This window comes from Salvelinus alpinus, chromosome 15 (assembly GCF_045679555.1).
Source record: "Salvelinus alpinus chromosome 15, SLU_Salpinus.1, whole genome shotgun sequence".
Lineage (NCBI taxonomy): Eukaryota > Metazoa > Chordata > Actinopteri > Salmoniformes > Salmonidae > Salvelinus > Salvelinus alpinus.
This window is the reverse complement of record NC_092100.1, coordinates 40,729,770-40,751,360: the sequence shown is the minus strand read 5'-3', so window position 1 is coordinate 40,751,360 and position 21,591 is coordinate 40,729,770. Positions and strand designations below refer to the sequence as shown.

At 43.5% G+C, this 21,591-nt stretch overlaps 1 protein-coding gene across 5 annotated transcripts; it reads right to left on the bottom strand.

The window, feature by feature from the left end:
- Positions 1 to 168: 168 nt before the first annotated feature.
- LOC139540062 (kelch domain-containing protein 10-like) lies at positions 169 to 15,789 on the bottom strand. 5 transcript variants are annotated; one of them, XM_071343605.1, is made up of 10 exons: positions 15,550 to 15,789; positions 14,520 to 14,612; positions 12,275 to 12,496; positions 11,981 to 12,135; positions 9,977 to 10,125; positions 9,807 to 9,891; positions 9,645 to 9,711; positions 9,514 to 9,561; positions 3,288 to 3,427; positions 169 to 3,206 (listed from the first exon to the last, which is right to left on the bottom strand). In XM_071343605.1, the coding sequence occupies exons 1-10, from the start codon at positions 15,641 to 15,643 to the stop codon at positions 2,997 to 2,999; spliced, it is 1,263 nt and encodes a 420-aa protein (XP_071199706.1). In that variant the 5' UTR covers positions 15,644 to 15,789; the 3' UTR covers positions 169 to 2,996. The 5 variants fall into 5 exon arrangements, with proteins under 5 accessions (XP_071199706.1, XP_071199703.1, XP_071199708.1 ...); XM_071343602.1 differs by having other exon boundaries at positions 2,857 to 3,427; XM_071343607.1 differs by lacking the exon at positions 14,520 to 14,612 and having other exon boundaries at positions 2,857 to 3,206.
- Positions 15,790 to 21,591: the final 5,802 nt, after the last annotated feature.

Below are 21,591 nucleotides of genomic sequence, written 5' to 3'. Positions count from 1 at the left end.
TGGCCTTTGTAAAGGTGCACCTGTGTAATGATCATGCCGTTCAATCAGCTTCTTGATACGCCACATGTTAAGTGGATGGAATATCTTGGCAAAGGAGAAATGCTCACTAACAGGGATGTAAACAAATTTGTGCACAACATGAGAGAAATACGCTTTTTGTGCTAATGGAACATTTCTGGGATCTTTTATTTCAGCTGATGAAACATGGGACCAACACTTTACATGTTGCATTGATATTTTTGTTCAGTATAATACAAAGCCAAAATAAGTTTTGTTTGAAAGGGAGTCAGTTAAATCAAATACATAGTACCTGGATTTTCAGGCCAAATAATACACCAGTCAAACAACGTTTTTAAAAAAGTGCTTACAGTACATTTATTGATTCAAACAATTAAAAAACCTAATGGAGTCATGACAGCGTCATCATGATTGCCTTTAATTGTGCAGAGTCAGGTTCAGTTTGTCCATCCACATTCAGTACAGCGTGTGTAAAGTGACTACATTCACAGGTTGACATGGAGTTCCAAAATCTATTACTTCCATAGATTACCAACAAAACAATACAGACCACTGGGTGCAGTGTCTCATACAGAAGCCCACAGTTTCCCAAAAAGTAGAGTTATAGCAAAGGCAAATTTCCCAGTCCAAAATCAACCCTTAGGCACTATCCCTTGATACTTCTCATGAGCCTAAAAGATTTGAGTGGGTGTAAGAAACATGTCAGAAGCCAAACCTAGTCTTCCAGATCTACAAGTAGTAGCCAGGAGGCTAGAGGATTGGCATTGATTTCAGACTGAGCACCTGTATTCTGTGCAGAAACTATAGTATAGAAAAGGAGGACCAGAGGTGCCAGGTGAGTTACATTCTATCAGTCTAACTGACAGGGGAAATGTGTGGGATATTAAAGAAAATTAAACCCAACATTGTTGAAAAGTTAAAAAGGCAGAGTCGTGATTTCATTGGTTTTTCCACCAGATACATCTCCAGTTTGGTTTAATGTTAAAATGACCTGAAGACACTGGTGCACATCTTTAAAAAGCAAAAATAGGATAAATGCAGAAGGGGTAGCTGCAGCCCAATATGACGCCCAGAGTATGGGTGAGTGGGCATGTCAAAAGGAGAGTAGTGGGCGTGTGGAAAGGAAAGTGCTCTGCTATAGGTTACACCAGAGTTTCCTGGGGACTCCAAGAGGTGCACGTTGTGGTTTTTGCCCCAGCGCTACACAGCTGATTCAACTAATGATCATTTGGTTATTTGAGTCAGCCGTGTAGTGCTGGAGCAATACAAGACCGGGTGCACTAGTCATTCCCACTGGCTTAAACTGACAGGCAAAACGGTCGAGTGGCAACAAATCTGCCCAATTAGCTGATTGACTTTCCATACACCCACTCCTTTCGACACACCCACACTCCGGTCACCATATTGGGCTGCACCATACCAAATAAGTCTATACATAGTCTGTCCAACCAAATTCACAAGTTAAGGGTTCACTATGCGTGATCGACATTCAGAAACCCAAATAAAAAGAGAACGGTAATGGACAGAATGGTTTGACCAAAGGTCAGTAAACAGAATAGGTGGAAGGAGGACAACATTAAAAGATGAGCGAGTCAATGGCTCATATTAGTAAAGCATGGGGGAACGGAGACTGGTGGAGGGCTATATGGACATTTCCATGTTTTCAGTGACTAGGAGTAAAGTTAAAAGCCATGCTTCAGGGACACATGCGTGGTAAAAGGAGAGAACTCTACACAACCAATACAGTTGTGACACTGGAAAAAATGATCTGAAAAGGCACTAAATGAAATAAATGGCGTGCTCTTGTTTTCACTTTGGAGCTACAGTACAGTTTCACACAGCGCCCTCTGTGTGTGTGATCAGGGTGTCTAAGACCGGAAGCTGTAAGACTCAGGTTCTAGAGAATCACAGTGCTGTCACAGGGGGTTCACATAGTCACACTGGCTCAAGAGCTGAACTATACAGAACAAGATTTGCCCTGTCTGTCCTAAATCAATGCCTTGCCCCACCAGCCTGCTAAATGAGGCCTATTCGTATTAGACCGGTCAGTAGACATAGCAGCAGCTGCTTCTTTACCAGTGGGCTTCCTTACAGAAAACAACAAGACACCATGTTTATCAGCATCATGTACCCGGTCTGTCTCCCTCAGGAACCTATACATCACAGTATCAAAGAGACCAAAAAATAAATAAACAAAATAAAAAAAGTCCTTTTAGGCATTAATAAGGAAATAAACCACCACTGAGTTGGAAGTTTCCACTATTCCCTTTTGAACAGCATGTGTGTGGTGGGAGGAATAATGAGTAGAGTTAAGGGCTCTCCATAGTGGTTTTCAGTCTACGGAGCTACGTTTGCGTCACGTTCTAAAAATTCAGCCGCACAAAAAAAACAAAGACGTAGAACTACGTAGAGAGCAAAGCAAACTAACCTCCATCGGCTACGTTGCAGATCTTTTGCGTAGATTGTAGAGCCCTTTGGAGTGCCTTGAAACAATACTCAAGACAACGGGTATGATTAGTGTGGTCAGCTGCATGCAAACATATAAAAGGATGAAATAAGTAGCATTCAGTGAACTCCAATTTCTACTAAAACTCCACTCTCCTAGTTAAGCCATGGCTAATGAAATATGAAGGCAAACAATCCCTGAAATACACCAGGTCCCAGGGACTCCAACACAAATCTCAAACATTCCACTTGGGATTTCAAACTCAGTCAAAGTGCACACATTAAAAACTTCATTTTTTTAAATGGCATCCAATGTATGTTTGAGGATGACCTGACGTCAGTTCTCTTCCCTCAGTCCATTCCCAGACATGCCAACACACCTGTTCATTGTTCCATTGGCCATTCAGTCCCTCTGCTCCCTTTCCTCCCTCTGGCAGGAAAGGGAGTCAACTCAGTTCCATCCACAATCCGTTGGCCTTCACCGCTGTCCTTGCTTTGACCTGTTCCCACGTCAGCCGTGAGGGCCTGGTGGTCTACTTGATGCGCTGGATGAGGGTGTGTGTGAGGCCCAGGCTGAGTAGCTGCAGGGAGGAGAGCTGGGCCAGGCGAGGGAAGGCCTTGAGCAGCCTCTCCCAGGTCAGCTCCAGCAGACTGGGCACCACTAGCCACACCTTGTACAGAGACCCAGTCCTCCTGTTCTCTGACATGTTCACCACTCCTCCATGCACATACATACAGCCAGCCTGGGAGAGGACAGGGAGGAGAGAGAGACGTGATTGAAAATCGTACATCCAGAAAAGTGTGTGTGTGTGCGATGTACTGACCGGTGTGACTGCAGCACAGTGGAAGTAAGCAGGCTCAGGCATGACGGTGGGTAGCTTGGTCCACTGGAAGGTCTGCAGGTTGATCTTCCACAGGTCAGCTAGGATCAGCTCCCCGTTGTAACCCCCACATAGAAACACCTCTGAGGGGGGAGACAGAGGGATGAACACTGACTCCCAATCCATAGCCTAGACTAGGGTGGCAAAGGGACAGTATGTTATTGGTAACTTTCAAAGTTCACCAGTAAACTACCAGAATTAGGTAACTTAAGGATTTTACGGAACTTTATCATGTGTACTTCAGATTATCACATTTATGCAATTATTCCTGGCCCTCTGTGTGGCCTTATCACATGTAAAATACACTGAGTGTACAAAAGATTCAGACATCTGCTCTATCATGACACACTGACCAGGTGAAAGCTATGATCCCTTATTGATGTCACCTGTTAAATCCACTTCAATCAGTGTAGATGAAGAGACAGGTTAAAGAAGGATTTTTAAGCCTTGAGGCATGGATTGTGTGTGTGCGCACCATTCAGAGTGAACGGGCAAGACAAAAGATTTAAGTGCCTTTGAACAGGGTATGGTAGTAGGTGCCAGGCGCACCGGTTTGAACAGGGTATGGTAGTAGGTGCCAGGCGCACCGGTTTGAACAGGGTATGGTAGTAGGTGCCAGGCGCACCGGTTTGAACAGGGTATGGTAGTAGGTGCCAGGCGCACCGGTTTGAACAGGGTATGGTAGTAGGTGCCAGGCGCACCGGTTTGAACAGGGTATGGTAGTAGGTGCCAGGCGCACCGGTTTGTGCCAAGAACTGCAACGCTACTGGGTTTTTCACACTCAACAGTTTCCAGTGTGTATAAAGAATGGTCCACCACCCAAAGGACATCCAGCCAACTTGACAGCTATGGGAAGCATTGGTTTGGCGCCCCCTCTGGCTCGTGCGGTGGGGGAGATCTTCGTGGGCGATACTCAGCCTTGTCTCAGGGTAGTAAGTTGGTGATCTGTAGATATCCTTCTAGTAGTGTGAGGGCTATGCTTTGGTAAAGTGGGTGGGGTTATATCCTGCCTGGTTGGCCCTGTGCGTGGGTCCACAGTGTCCCCCGACCCACCCGTCTCAGCCTCCAGTATCTAGGCTGCAATAGTTTGTGTGCCGGGGGACTAGAGTGAGTCTGTTATATCTGGTGTAATTCTCCATCTTATCTGGTGTCGTGTGAGAATTTAAGTATGCTCCCACTAATTCTCTCTCCCTCCCTCCCAGAGGATGTGAGCCGTAAGATCATGCCTCAGGACTACCTGGCCTGATGACTCCTGGCTGTCCCCAGTCCACCCGTTCGTGCTGCTGCTCCAGTTTCAACTGTTCTGCCCGCGGCTAGGGAACCCTGACCTGTTTACCGGACGTGCTACTGGTCCCGGACCTGCTGTTTGACTCTCTACCGCACATGCTGTCTCGACCTCTGAATCCTAATGTTTGGTACTCATTGTATATCAAATAAGATTTAAAAATAAAATGACAAAGCTGTAAAACATTATCTTAAATTTAAAACATCAACTTAGTGAATACAATTGTGTTTAACATGGTTTCAGCATGAAATATACTTTTTTTCTTACACTTATTTTACTGTCAATACATCTTTATTGTATATGTTTTGGTGCCAAACTGGTGGAAGTTCTGAAGTCCAGAGTTGCTGAGTTAATTTTAAATTCCATTATTGATTTGATGCTTTTCATTAGCCTATTTTCTCGTGAACCATGGGCTATCCCCTAGAAACTAAATGCACAATATGGACACATAAAAATATATACTACACTGCTCAAAAAAATTTAGGGAACACTTAAACAACACAATGTAACTCCAAGTCAATCACACTTCTGTGAAATCAAACTGTCCACTTAGGAAGCAACACTGATTGACAATAAATTTCACATGCTGTTGTGCAAATGGAATAGACAAAAGGTGGAAATTATAGGCAATTAGCAAGACACCCCCAATAAAGGAGTGATTCTGCAGGTGGTGACCACAGACCACTTCTCATTTCCTATGCTTCCTGGCTGATGTTTTGGTCACTTTTGAATGCTGGCGGTGCTTTCACTCTAGTGGTAGCATGAGACGGAGTCTACAACCCACACAAGTGGCTCAGGTAGTGCAGCTCATCCAGGATGGCACATCAATGCGAGCTGTGGCAAGAAGGTTTGCTGTGTCTGTCAGCGTAGTGTCCAGAGCATGGAGGCGCTACCAGGAGACAGGCCAGTACATCAGGAGACGTGGAGGAGGCCGTAGGAGGGCAACAACCCAGCAGCAGAACCGCTATCTCCGCCTTTGAGCAGTAGGAGCACTGCCAGAGCCCTGCAAAATGACCTCCAGCAGGCCACAAATGTGCATGTGTCTGCTCAAACAGTCAGAAACAGACTCCATGAGGGTGGTATGAGGGCCCAACATCCACAGGTGGGGGTTGTGCTTACAGCCCAACACCGTGCAGGACGTTTGGCATTTGCCAGAGAACACCAAGATTGGCAAATTCGCCACTGGCGTCCTGTGCTCTTCACAGATGAAAGCAGGTTCACACTGAGCACATGAGCACATGTGACAGACGTGACAGAGTCTGGAGACGCCGTGGAGAACGTTCTGCTGCTAGCAACATCCTCCAGCATGACCGGTTTGGCGGTGGGTCAGTCATGGTGTGGGGTGGCATTTCTTTGTGGGGCCGCACAGCCCTGCATGTGCTCGCCAGAGGTAGCCTGACTGCCATTAGGTACCGAGATGAGATCCTCAGAGCCCTTGTGAGACCATATGCTGACACATGCACATTTGTGGCCTGCTGGAGGTCATTTTGCAGGGCTCTGGCAGTGCTCCTCCTGCTCAAAGGCGGAGGTAGCGGTCCTGCTGCTGGGTTGTTGCCCTCCTACGGCCTCCACCACGTCTCCTGATGTACTGGCCTGTCTCCTGGTAGCGCCTCCATGCTCTGGACACTACGCTGACAGACACAGCAAACCTTCTTGCCACAGCTCGCATTGATGTGCCATCCTGGATGAGCTGCACTACCTGAGCCACTTGTGTGGGTTGTAGATTCCGTCTCGTGCTACCACTAGAGTGAGAGCACCGCCAGCATTCAAAAGTGACCAAAACATCAGCCAGGAAGCATAGGAACTGAGAAGTGGTCTGTGGTCACCACCTGCAGAATCACTCCTTTATTGGGGGTGTCTGGCTAATTGCCTATAATTTCCACCTTTTGTCTATTCCATTTGCACAACAGCATGTGAAATTTATTGTCAATCAGTGTTGCTTCCTAAGTGGACAGTTTGATTTCACAGAAGTGTGATTGACTTGGAGTTACATTGTGTTGTTTAAGTGTTCCCTTTATTTTTTTGAGCAGTGTATATCATGCCTTAAAGTATTCATATCCCTTGACTTATTCCACATTTTGTGGCACAGCCTGATTTTCAAAATGGATTAAACAGATTTTTCCCCTCACCCATTTACTTACACACAATACCCCATAATGGTTGTTGATCATTGCTAGACAGCAATTTAAGTAACACTCAAAAGTTTGGACACACCTACTCATTTAAGGGTTTCTTAATTTTGACTATTTTCTACATTGTAGAATAGTGAAGACATCAAAACTATGATATAACATATGGAATCATGTAGTAACCAAGTGTTATATTTTATATTTTAGATTCTTCAAAGTAGCCACCCTTTGCCTTGATGACAGCTTTGCAAACTCTTGACATTCTCTTAACCAGCTTCACCTGGAATGCTTTTCCAACAGTCTTGAAGGAGTTCCCACATATGCTGAGCACTTGTTGGCTGCTTTTCCTTCACTCAACTCATCCCAATTGGGTTGAAGTCAGGTGATTGTGGAGGCCAGGTCATCTGATGCAGCACTCCGTCACTCTCCTTCCAGGTCAAATAGCCCTTACACAGCCTGGAGGTATGTTATGGGTCATTGTCCTGTTGAAAAACAAATGGTGGGACTAAGCGCAAACCAGGTGGGATGGCATATCACTGCAGAATGCTGTGGTAGCCATGCTGGTTAAGTGTGCCTTGAATTCTAAATAAATCACAGACAGTGTCACCAGCAAAGCACCCCCACACAATCACACCTCCTCGCTTCACGCTGGGAACCACACATGCGGAGAGCATCTGTTCACCTACTCTGCGTCTCATAAAGACACAACAATTAATACCAAAAATCTCAAATTTGGAATCATCAGACCAAAGGACAGATTTCCACCGGTCTAATGTCCATTGCTCGTGTTTCTTGGCCCAAGCAAGTCTCTTCTTATTATTGGTGTCCTTTAATAGTGGTTTCTTGCAGCAATTTGACCATGAAGGCTTGATTCATGCAGTCTCCTCTGAACAGTTGATGTTGAGATGTGTCTGCTATTTGAACTATGTGAAGCATTTATTTGGTCTGCAATTTGAGGCTGGTAACTAATTACCTTATCCTCAGTAGCAGAGGTAACTCAGGGTCTTCCTTTCCTGTGGTGGTCCTCATGGGAGCCAGTTTCATCATAGCGCTTGATGGTTTTTGTAACTGCACTTGAAGAAACTTTCAAAGTTCTTGACATTTTCCATATTGACTGACCTTCATGTCTTAAAGTAATGATGGACTGTTGTTTCTCTTTGTTTATTTGAGCTGTTCTTGCCACATATGGACTTGGTCTTTTACCAAATAGGGCTCTCTTCTGTATACCCCCCTACCTTGTCATAACACAACTGATCGGCTCAAACGCATTGAAGAAATTCCACAAATTAACAAGACATACCTGTTAATTGAAATGCATTACAGGTGACTACCTCATGAAGCTGGTTGAGAGAACGCCAAGAGTGTGCAAAGCTGTCAAGGAAAAGGGTGGCTAATATATTTTGATAAATGTAACACTTTTTTTGGTTATTACATGATTCCATTTGTTATTTCATAGTGTTGATGTCTTCACTATTATTCTACAAAGTAGAAAATAGTACAACTAAAGAAAACCCTGGAATGAGTAGGTGTGTCCAAACTTTTGACTGGTACTGTAAGTAAAAACTGTAACTAAAAACTGTAACTAGGCCACTTGGGAACATTTAATGTCATCTTTGTTAATGTCATCTTTGTAAGCAACTCCATTGTACATTTGGGTTATTAGGTTTATTGTCCTGCTGAAAGCTGAATTGGTCTCCAAACAGGTTTTCCTCTAGGATTTTGCCTGTGCTTAGCTCTATTCCATTTATTTTTATCCTAAAAAACATCTTAGTCCTTGCCGATGACAAGCATACCCATAACATGATGCAGCCACCACCATGCTTAAAAATATGAAGAGAAGTACTCAGTGGCGTTGTGTTTGCCCCAAACATAAGGCTTTGTATTCAAGACAGTTTTACTTTAGTGCCTTATCGTAACATGATGCATGTTTTGGAATATTTTTATTCTGTACAGCCTTCTTTTCACTGTCATTTATGTTAGTATTGTGGAGTAACTACAGCATTACCTCCCATAGTCACTATTGGCCTCACGGTGAAATGCCTGAGAGGTTTCCTTCCTCTCCGGCAACTGAGTTAGGAAGGGCGTCTGTATCTTGGTAGTGACTGGGTGTATTGATACACAATCTAAAGTGTCATTAAAAACTACATCATGCTCAAAGGGATATTCAAAGCCTGCTTTTTATTTCTACCCATCTACCAATAGGTGTTGTTCTTTGCGAGGCACTGGAAAACCTCCCCGGTCTTCCAGTGCCGGTAGTGAGGTAGTATGTGTGAGGTAGTCATTCAAAAATCATGTTACACACTATTATTGCACACAGAGTGAGTCCATGCAACTTATTAATGGGACTTTAGCACATTTTCACTCCTGAACTTATTTAGGGTTGCCATAACAAAGGAGTTGAATACTTATTGACTAAAGACATCTCAGCTTTTCATTGTTAATTAATTTGTACAATTTCTAAAACACATAATTCCACTTTGACATTATGGGGTATTGTGTGTAGGCCAGTAACAAAATCTCAATCGAATCCAATTAAAATTTAGGCTGTAACAGGTCAAATGTGGAAAAAGGTCAAGGGGTGGGAATAGTTTCTGAAGGCACTACATAGGATTTAAAATCATTTTTGCAAGTTAATCAAGTATAAATTACCAAAGTTACCATAAATTACCTGTTATTTACCAATATTACTGAAAATTCTAGTAACCCTAGCCTGGACACAGAGCTGATTCCTAGTAAACAGATCTAAAGTTCTTACCCTGCCTGACCTGGACACAACTGTGACACCGTCGTGCTGCAGGATACCCTGACAACAACAGAACACACATCAGTTTACACGCGTGCACAGTAATATGTATATGAACAACATTAGACCCTTATGCAACCAACCTATTTTTTCATGAGGTTTCGTGATGATCTCCTCCCAGGAGTTAGTCTCTAGGTTGTAGGCATGTATCTGAGGGGGGAACAGAACGTAAACCCCCATGTTAAAATATGTCAGTAAAACAACCATCATACATACATACAGTGTTCTCTCATCCTGTACTGTACTTTGTCTAGGGGATATGATGTCCAGGAAGTCCCGCCTCCTAGGATGTATATTCTCTGTCCATCGTGGGCCACCTCATGTCTGTACCTGAAAGAGAGATTAAGATGTGTGTGTGTGTGTGTGGGGGGTGGTAACTACCGGAAGATTAAAAGGTATATAAGGGGTGACTGACCTTTCCTCTGGCAGGTCTGTAGGGGGGTTGTTGGGCTTGAGGTGGGTCCACTCCCTGGTAGTCAGGTCCAGCCTGTGTAGGTCTGTGCTGTAAACGTAGCCTGTCGTCCCTCCAAACACATACAGATAGCCATTAATGATGGCCATGGCCTGGAAGGAGGAATGAGAGGGAGAGAGCATGGCTGTGGGGAATTTCCTTACTGTCAAGCCAAGGGATTCAGAATTAAGTGATTTGTTACAGTAGGTCATACTAACAATGTAAATAATTGTCAGTTATTTATTTTGACCGAGCGAATCTTTTCAGATCAGAGGTTAGGAAAGACAAAGGAAGGAAGTCATATATAGTGCATTCGGAAAGTATTCAGACCCCTTAACTTTTTCCACATTTTGTTACGTTACAGACTTATCCTAAGATTGATTAAATAAAAATCCTCAATCTACACTCACAATACCCCAGAGTGACAAAGCAAATATGTTTCTCAATTCCTTTGCAAATGTATTAAAATAAACATCAATACCTTATTTACGTAAGTATTCAGACCCTTTGCTATGAGACTCAAAATTGAGTTCAGATGCATCCTTTTTCCATTGATCATCCTTGAGATGTTTCTACAACTTGATTGGAGTCTACCTGTGGTTAATTCAATTGATTGGACATGATTTGGAAAGGCACACACCTGTCTATCTAAGGTCCCACAGTTGACAGTGAATGTCAGAGCAAAAACCAAGCCATGCGGTCGAAGGAATTGTCCGTAGAGTTCCGAGACAGGATTGTGTCAAGGTACAGATCTGTGGAAGGGTACCAAAAGATTTCTGCAGCATTGAAGGTCCCCAAGAAGACAGTGGCCTCCATCATTCATAAATGGAAGAAGTTTCGAATCACCAAGACTCTTTCTAGAGCTGGCCGCACGGCCAAACTGAGCAATTGGGGAGAATGGTCACTGACAGAGCTCTAGAGTTCCTCTGTGGAGATGGTTGTCCTTCTGGAAGGTTCTCCCATCTCTGCAGCACTCCACCAAGCAGGCCTTTATGGTAGAGTTGCCAGACAGAAACCACTCCTCAGTAAAAAGGCACATGATAGCCCGCTTGGAGTTTTCCAAAAGGCACCTAAAGACTCCCAGACCATGAGAAACAAGATTCTCTGGTCTGATGAAATCAAGATTGAACTCTTTGGCCTGAATGCCAAGCGTCACGTCTGGAGGTAACATGGCACCATCCCTACAGTGAAGCAAGTTAGTGGCAGCATCGTGATGCTTTTCAGCAGCAGGGACTGAGAGAGTAGTCAGGATCGAGGGAAAGATAAAGAGCAAAGTACTGAGATCCTTGACGAAAACCTGCTTTAGAGCGCTCAGGAACTCAGACTGGGGAGAAGGTTCACCTTCCAACAGTACAACAACCCGAAGCACACAGCCTAGACAACGCAAGAGTAGCATCGGGACAAGTCTCTGAATGTCCTTGAGTGGCCCAGCCAGAGCCCGGACTTGAACCCGATCGAACATCTCTGGAGAGACCTGAAAATAGCTGTGCAGCGACGCTCCCCATCCAACCTGACAGAGCTTGAGATGATCTGCAGAGAAGAATGGGAGAAACTCCCCAAATACAGGTGTGCCAAGCTTGTAGTGTCATACCCAAGAAGACTGGAGGCTGTAATCGCTGCCAAAGGTTCATCAACAAAGTACTGAGTAAAGGGTCTGAATACTTATGTAAATGTTTGTTTTGTATTTGTAATAAATTTGCTTACATTACTAAACTTGTTTTTGCTTTGTCATTATAGGGCATTGTGTGTAGATTAAAGAGGGGGAAAAAGCAATTTAATCAATTTTAGAATAAGGCTGTAACATTTAAAAAAATGTTTTAAGTAAATGGTTCTGAATACTTACTGAATGCACTGTAGGAGTAATGGAAAATGCCATAGCCCAGGTTTAAAGCTAACCGTTAATTCTCCACAGACCACACAATGTGTCAGTGGGACAGCTCAGGTGGTGAACAGATGAGAGCTCTTTACCTGCCCGTAGATTCGGTTGGGTTTCTTCCCTCGGCAGTTGAGCAATTTCCAGCGTTTGTAGTGAACATTGCAGACATGGACGTCGTTCCCGTTGCTTTCTCCAAAAGGAATCCCAGTGCCCCCAAACACCAATAGATTGTTGCTGTGTAAGACAGCTGAGACACACAGAACAAAACTGTTCAACAGTCTGTTCTCAGTCTGACCAGGAACGGATAATAATGGTTAAGCAAGTTAATTTTGCAATGGATCGATGGGTACATAAAAGGACAGCCAATCTTCAACTTATTCCCTTACCTGACATGGAAGCCAGCTCGGTGGGCATGTAGCCCTCTGTGTGGACCTGTTGCCAGGTAGCCGTGGCGAAGTGAAACCTCCACAGCTCCCTGAAAAGAGGGTAGTCCTCGTTCTCCGAGCCACCTGCCTCCTCAAAGTCAGGGTTGTATCCTCCAAACACATATAGGTTGGCATTGTCTGCCACACACCGGTGCCCGCTGCGGGCCGGGGGGGCACAGTGACCTGAGGGGGAGGTGAGTAAAGAGCGGGGTTTCATGGATGGAAGAGTGAGCAAGGTTGGGGGAAGGAGACAGGGTTACAGGGGAATTTTCCTTCCTCTTGCACTTCTTTAGTGCCCTTTGTGGATCTCTGCGATAACTTTAAGCAATAGCGCCACCTTTTCTCTTTCTGCCATATGGTTTTCACCTATTTAGTCCAGCCAAATTCATGAGGGCAGGAACAAAAGCGCAGAAGGGGCCGTTATTTGGAATGGAGCCTGAAACATTGTCTAGATTTCAATCTAAAACGTGTATCCTACCCTTGTTGACTTGACTGCCCCTACATGATTTGCATGGGCTGAAGAGCCATAGATGTGTAGGCCTAGTCTGTTATTTCCCAGCTGTGTGTCACAGACAGCTGATCTAGAGACATAAATTAATATAATAAACTGCAGTGAAGTAATCCAGCGTGTTTCCATCAGATTTCTACCCAGAGCCATTATATAATCTGCTGCACAGATTACCAAGAACATGGCTGCATAAGCAGACAGCTTTCAACAAGCAAACGCTAAAACATTTCTGATTATTTAAGAATCTAGATAAATAGGCCTAGCCATCACATAAGCAAGCATGTGGTTAAAGTACTCCCTATATGACAGGCTTAGGAGAAAGTCTGCATGTTAAATTAATAATGAACCATATCTTATTGACATACTTCGTAACATTTTCACTGTGGAGGTGGTCGAGTTCACTGTGTGTAAGGATTAAATGTCCAGGCATCAGTATGATGAGCTTTGAGTAAACAGCAAAGGACTAAACAGCCCTATGGAATCATTGAGCCTCAAGATATTTTGTTGTTGAAAACAGGAATGCTTTTAGTGGAATAACAGATCAAATAGATCTACTTTCAGACACTGAGGAAAATAGGAGGCACAGGTCAAGAGCTCTACACTGACTTTCTAATTTTACTTAAAAAACATTTTTTTTTAACAAGGAAAAATGTAGGAGCACAAAGAAAAATATTTGAGGTAACAAGCTATTTTCTTTGTAGTAATGGTGCAAGCATGACGGTCATGAATCTGCGCTCAGTGTATTCTCCATGGCACTCAGGGGCAGCGGTACAGTGAAGTAATCATTGCAACCATTCGTTTTTTTCTTCTCCTAGGCGCACGGAGGTCTATTGCTTCCTATAACAATTATGACAATCGTTATAGGAGCAACAACATGACCGAAAAATAGAACAGAGAAAGCGAGACCTCAGAACACTCCATGACAAACATACATCCAAACCCAGAGAGACACTGAGGGAGAGAAAGCCTCCCTGGGTCCAACAGAGAAAGCTGAAGAGGAAAGGAGGAACCAGGGCCAATCATAGTAAGAGATACTCTTGCTAAGAGGGCTAAAAGTGATAAAAGAGAACAGGAAGGAAGAGAAGAGGTGGAGTGGACCGAGAACCATTACAAGGGAGAGGAAGAGGCTGTTTTGATAGGAAGAGAGGAGGAAGCAGAGTGGTACAAGTGGATTTCCTTGAGTCATGGGAAATGAGAGGAGGGAGAAGAGAAGCACTGCAGACTGGACAAGGGAGTGTGAGAGAGGAGGTGGGAGAGCAGATAGGACATTAAGTGCTTGCCCCGTTCTGGCCGACAGCAAAGTCAGCTCAAAACAAAAGTGACGTACAGTAGGTGAAGCATGTGGGGTAATATGTAAGAATCTGTGTATTTCTATGCAAAAATGATTGCGCTTGATAAATCTGCATGCTTAATCTGCATTCCCAATGAAACCTAGTTTGAAAATTCAAACATATATTTCATGGAAAAGAGATGTTTCTGAACAATGCTTCATGATGCCTTGTTGACAAGATGACCAAGTGGCGCTGATTACTATTCAATTTTAGCAGGGCGCACCCTGCTATCCCTGTTCAACCCGGGCCAGCTTAAATTGAATCCCTCATTCTTTAGCAGAGTCTGAGGGCACTAGAGTTGCGTTAGTATTGGTCGGTGAAGAGAGAGGTGGTCTTGGCTGCAGTCTCGGGTGTTACGGTTACCCACCTTCTCTCAGAAACCTATTAGGGATGCGGAAGTTGGGGCACGAAGGGGAGAAGATCCGCCGAGCCTGAAGCCATCTTACTCTCTTCTTAGAGCCTGCCAGTCATCACCAACCACAATCACCAGCCATGATACAGACATGTGCACACACAGACACAATTAGCGGAGAACAAAACCACAAAAACATTACAAAAGCAGACAGACGGACATTCCATCCCAAACATAGGCTTTAGGTGGAGTTCAGTTCAAGCCTGCTTAGTGTCTAACCAAATAGGCTAGACAAGTGGCTTGTCCATTGTTGTATGACAAAGACATACAGGTACCCTAATATTTATATATTTCTTAATTCCATTATTCTACTTTAGATGTGTGTGTACTGTTAAACACTACAGCACTGTTGGAGCTAGGAACACAAGCATTTCACTACACCCGCAATAACAGCTGCTAAATATGTGTATGTGACCAATAAAATGTGATTTGAGAGAGAGACACAGCCTTGGTGGTGCAGCTACCACATAAGTGGCTGACCCTACCCAGCCCCTCAGAACCTAGAGTATCTTTGACTCGAGTCAAAAGATACTTTTCCAACCTTACCTTACATCAGTACTTGAGTCGTTTCAAAACTGTGGTTGCCACTGAATGGTCAATACTACAATATTTCCTATGGAAATACATTTAGATCTACTCAGCAAAGTCAGTAGTACAAATGACTGGCAATGGATTGCACAGAGGGAAAATGTATGCTTCCCACCATTAGTCAGTCTTCTTTGCATGACAGTTGACTTCCGTATCAAACTGAGCTAACGTTAGTTAACGTTAGCTGGCTAAAATACTTGGTTAAAGTCAAAGCTAAAGTTAATCGCCTGTCTCTAATAGTGTAATTCGAAGATCTGCCTTCCTAAACAATTACGCTGACTAGTTTTTTTTAGATTGCCAGCCAGTTAGTTACTTTAGCTAGCTAGCTAATTCTAGCTAGTTAGTTTTACATGGATAGCAGCTAGATAGAAAAATAACAGTTCAGCTAGCTACAAACCTGAGTCTCTGATGGGAGGCCTCCCCGACAGTTTCTCGAATTTGTTGAGTTGATACAAGCCGCGACTACATTCACCATCTTCAACAGAGGACATTTTGAAAAGGTAACTAACAGTAAATAAAAACTTTCATCGATTGAAACGATGTCGCAACAAACTGTGATAAGGACAAAAAAAACTAAACACCAGTTAGCTAGACATGCATCCACGTCAACTTGAAACGTCGTCCACGCCAGATGAAATGCTCCAGCCAATCAGATAATCGAGAAGGCATTCAAGAGTTACAGTATTCTAAAACGTTGGGAAATGGGTTATAAACTGTTTGCAAACAAACTTCCAAGCAGATGGGTGGTAAATGTAGTCAGGGTTAACAGAGCAGACGTTTTGGAAGTTACTTTATAATGGATAGCCAAAGAGATATGAGGACATAGAATTAGGAATTAGATTTAATTTATTAGGATCCCCATTAGCCGATGCCAATGGCCGCAGATAGTCTTACTGGTTACCCGACCAGTCGCGGTCGGTGCCGTTTATGATGAGGGAGCATGGCCTATTTCTGTTACAGCATATTGGATGACTGTCATTTATATTCCATTAACCCAGTTCATGTAACATTGATAGTTTTAGGCTACTACATGATACTAAAATGTTCCCTGTACCCATATTGAGGTTACTACAACCTAGCCTATCAATGAAAGTCTACAGCGTAGGTGAACTCAGGTTGAGAGCAAATTTTGAGCTGACACATTGACAGACAGTGACACATTCAATACCACCTTGCACACTCTTGCCTGCTAGCTGATCTAGCTGATCTGGGGTGTAATCATTAGTCTATCAGTTGCAAATGAGAGTTTCTATTGGACAAATTCAGGTATGTTTACCCCCGTTTAGTTCCGTTTAAAAACGTTTTTCAAAAGAATCGGCGGAATGAATACACCCCTGATCACACTTAAATTCTGTTCACTTTCATGGCAGCTACGTTGTATTCCTTCTGGCATCTATGCACTCTCCTTCTCACCTTTTCTCTTCGTTTGTGGACTTCAATGCACAACACATGGTATGTGACCAGGCAAAAAAAACTTTCAAAGCCAAACCATATCATAACCGCTACACACAGCCTACATCGTTGTCACCATATTAGCTAAAGTAACATCATAGTCAACAAAGCTAATAGAACTAACTCGTTAGTAAACCCGCTACAATCATGCATTAACGTTACAATGTATAGTCAGTAAGCAGTTTAGCACTTACACCGGTGGACCCCGGTGGCAATACATTTGTAAAACCAAAAGCTTACACTACCTTGGCTTGGAAGATGTCCAGTGTTGTGTTGAATAATCATGGCCAGATAGCTAACATAGCATCCTTCTGTTTGAGCAGGGTGTTTGAGTAGGCTAACCTAGCTAGCTGCATTTACTAGCTTAGCAAGTGAAACTGAAAGTGAAAAAAAAATCACTCTCTCTTGCTTCTCCTTCATTTTTGAAGAAAGTAATTTGATCAAAACTGTTCAACTATTGTCTTTCTCTCTCTTTGAGTCAACTACTCACCACATTTTATGCACTGTAATGCTTGATAGCAGGTAGCCTAGTGGTTAGAGCGTTGGACTAGTAACTGAAAGGTTGCAAAAATGAATCCCCTAGCTGACAAGGTAAAAATATGTTCCTAGGCCGTCATTGAAAATAAGAATTTGTTCTTAACTGACTTGCCTTGTTAAATAAAGGTAAAATTTAAAACAAAAAAATAGCTGTAGCTTATGCTTTCACTATTATATTAATTCTTTGATCCTTTGATTGGGTGGACAACATGTCAGTTCATGCTGCAAGATCTCTGATAGGTTGGAGGATGTCCTCCGGAAGTTATCATAATTACTGTGTAAGTCTATGGAAGGGGGTGAGAACCACGAGCCTCCTAGGTTTTGTATTGAAGTCAATGTACCCAGAAGAGGACGGAAGCTAGCTGTCCTCCGCCTTCACCATGGTGCTACCCTAGAGAGAGTGCTGTTGAGGCTACTGTAGACCTTCATTGCAAAACAGTGTGTTTTAATCCATTATTTGGTGACGTGAATATTTTTAGTATAGTTTTATCTAAAAATTATACCTTTTTAAATGTTTTAATATTTACATTTTTATGAAATTCACTGAAGAGGATGGTCCTCTCCTTCTTCCTCCGAGGATCCTCCACTGAGTCCGACACATAACGAAAAATACATTACAGACAAAATACTTTTGACAAAGAAAATTTGAGGAAAGCGCTTCTGAAGTTCTATCAACAGATTGACTGTAGTACTTGCGCTAGGAAAGCACTCAACCACTGCTATTCTCTCTTCCGGGATGCCTACAAGGCCTTCCCCCACCCTCCCTTTGGCAAATCAGATCACAAATCCATTTTGCTCCTCTGTTCATATAGGCAGCAACTCAAACAGGAAGTACCCGTGCTTAGGTCTATTCAACGCTGGTCTGAACAATCGGAATCCATGCTTCAAGATTGTTCACGCGGACTGGGATATGTTCCGGGTAGCCTCTGAGAATAATATTGGGTCTGAACCACGCCCTGTGCAACTGGGTCCTGGACTTCCTGACGGGCCGACCCCAGGTGGTGAAGGTAGGAAACAGCACCTCCACTTCACTGATCCTCAACACAGGGGCCCCACAAGGGTGCGTGCTCAGCCCCCTCCTGTACTCGCTGTTCACCCATGACTGCGTGTCCACATACGCCTCCAAGTCAATCATCAAGTTTACAGACGACACAACCATAGTAGGCCTGATTACCAACAATGACGAGACACTCTACAGGGAGGAGGTGAGGGACCTGGCGGAGTGATGCCAGGAAAATAACCTCTCCCTCAACATTAACAAAATGAAGTAGCTGATCGTGGACTTCAGGAAAAAGCAGAGGGAGCACGCCCCTATCCACATTGACAGGACCACAGTGCAGAAGGTGGAATGCTTCAAGTTCCTCGGCGTACCCATCACTGACAATCTGAAATGGTCCACCCACAACAGCGCCTCTTCAACCTCAGGAGGCTGAAGAAATTTGGCTTGGCCCCTAAGACCCTCACAAACTTTTACAAATACACAATTGAGAGCATCCTGTCGGGCTGTATCATTGTCTAGTACGGCAACCGCACCGCCCACAACCGCAGGGCTCTCCAGAGTGTGGTATGGTCTGCCCAACGCATCACCAGGGGCACACTGCCTGCCCTCCAGGACACCTACAGCACCCGACGTCACAGGAAGGCCAAAAAGATAATCAAGGACATAAACCACCCGAGCCACGGCCTGTTCACCTCGTTATCATTCAGAAGGCGAGGTCAGTACAGGTGCATCAAAGCTGGGACTGAGAGACTGAAAAACAACTTCTATCTCAAGGCCATCAGACTGTTAAATAGCCATCACTAGCCGGCTACCACCCGGTTACTCAACCCTGCACCTTAGAGGCTACTGCCCTATATACATAGACATGGAATCACTGGTCACTTTAATAATGGAACACTAGTCAATTTAATAATGTTTACATACTGCTTTACTCATTTCATATGGATATACTGTATTCTATTCTACTGTATTTTAGTCAATGCCACTCCGACATTGCTTGTCCTAATATTTATATATTTCTTAATTCCATTATTTTACTTTTAGATTTGTGTGTATTGTTGTAAATTGTTAGATATTACTGCACTGTTGGAACTAGCAACACAAGCATTTCACTACACCCGCAATAACATCTGCTAAATATGTGTATGTGAAATGTGATTTGGTGTGTGTGCATCTATCAGTTACACATACTAAAACATTATCAGTACATACACACAACAAGTAGGTCACATGGGGCAGAGCCATTGTGCTGTGTGGTGTTGCTTTATTTGTTTTTTTAAAACCAGGTTTGCTGTTCACTTGCGCTATATAAGATGGAAGGGTGTCACGCCCTGACCGTAGAGAGCTTTTTATGTCTCTATTTTGGTTTGGTCAGGGTGTGATTTGGGTGGGCATTCTATGTTCCTTTTTCTATGATTTGTATTTCTTGGTGTTTGGCCGGGTGTGGTTCTCAATCAGAGGCAGCTGTCTATCGTTGTCTCTGATTGAGAACCATACTTAGGTATCCTTTTTCCCACCTGTATTTGTGGGTAGTTGTCCATGTATAGTTGCCTGTGAGCACTACATTGGCGTCACGTTTTCGTTTGGATGTTTATTGTTTTGTTGGCGACATCTTATAATAAAAAAGTATGTACGCTGACCACGCTGCACCTTGGTCTACTGTTTCCACCTTAGACGATCGTGACAAAGGGAGTTCCATGCACTCATGGATATGTATAATACTGTATGTTTCCTTGAATTTGTTCTGGACCTGGGGACTATGAAAAGACCCCAGTGCTGTGTGTAAGTTGACTATGCAAATAATTTGGAATTTCCAAAAACATTCATATTTCTTCTAAATACAAGAAGTGACACAATCAGTCTTTCCTCAACTCTTAGCCAAGAGAGACTGGCGTGCATAGCATTAATATTAGCACTCTGATTACAATGAAGAGCAAGACGTGCGGCTCTGTTTTGGGCCAACTGCAGCTTAACTAGGTCTTTCTTTGCAGCACTTGACCATATGACTGGGCAATAATAAAGATAAGATAAAACTAGAGCCTGCAGGACTTGCTTTGTGGAGTGTGGTATCAAAAAGCAGAGAATCTCTTTATTACAGAGAGACCTCTTTCCATCTTTACAACCATTAAATCTATATGTTTTGGCCATGACAGTTTACAATCTAAGGTAACACCAAGTCATTTAGTCTCCTCAACTTGTTCAATAGCCATACCATTCATTAAAAGATTCAGCTGAGGACTTAGGAAATTATTTGTACCAAATGCATGTTCAGGACCAGTTTATTACTGGCCACCCATTCCAAAACAGAGTGCAACTCTTTGTTAGCTGTGGTTGCTGATGCGTATAAGGTTGAATCATCAGCAGATATGGACACACATGCTTGATTTAATGCCAGTGTCAGGTCATTGGTAAACATTTAAAAGAGTAGAGGGTCTAGAGAGCTTCCCTGGGATACTCCACACTTTACATGTTTTACATTAGAGAAGCTTTCATTAAAGAAAACCCTCTGAGTTCTGTTAGCTAGATAGCTCTGAATCCATTTTATGGCAGAGGTTGAAAAGCTATAACATAACAAAAGTTTTCTCAACAACAGGTTATAGTCAATAATATCAAAGGCTGCACTGAAATCTAACAGTACAACTACCTCAATCTTCTTATCAATTTCCTTCAACCAATCATCAGTAATTTGTGCCAGTGCAGTGCGTTGAGTGCCCTTCTATATAAGCATGCTGAAAGTCTGTTGTTCATTTGTTTACAGAGAAATAGCATTGTATTTGGTCAAACACAATTTTTTCAAGTTTGCTAAGAGCTGGCAGCAAGCTGTAACCACGGTGAGGGTTCGCTGCTTCCCCAATCAAAGCCCTGGATTAACACAGAGGTTGGCACTAAACTAAAGGACAGGGCTACCACACACAGAGCTATCGTAGACAATCCTGAGGCTACGGCCGAGGACAGGAATAAGTACAAGAAGTCCCGCTATGACCTTCCCAGAGTCATCAAACGAGCAAGAGGATAGTATAGGAATAAGGTTGAATCCTACTACACAGGCTCCGACGCCCGCCATATGTGGCAGGGGCTACAGTCCATTACGGATTACAAAGGAAGACTCAACCGTGATCTGCCCAACGATGCTTCTCTACCAGATGAACTCAATGCATTTTATGCACGCTTTGACAACAACAACATCGTGCCGGGTGTGAGTGCCGTCACCAACCCAGAGGATTGAGTGATCTCGCTCTCCAAGGCCAACGTGAAAAAGGTCTTTAATCAGGTCAATACCCTCAAGGCCGCGGGGCCAGACAGAATTCCAGGGCACGTTCTCAGAGTATGAGCAGAACAGCTGGCAGGCATGTTCACGGTAATTGTCAACCTCTCCTTGTCCCAGTCTGTAATACCCACATGTTTTAAGATGACCACCATAATTCCTGTCCCCAACAACTCTAAGGCTTC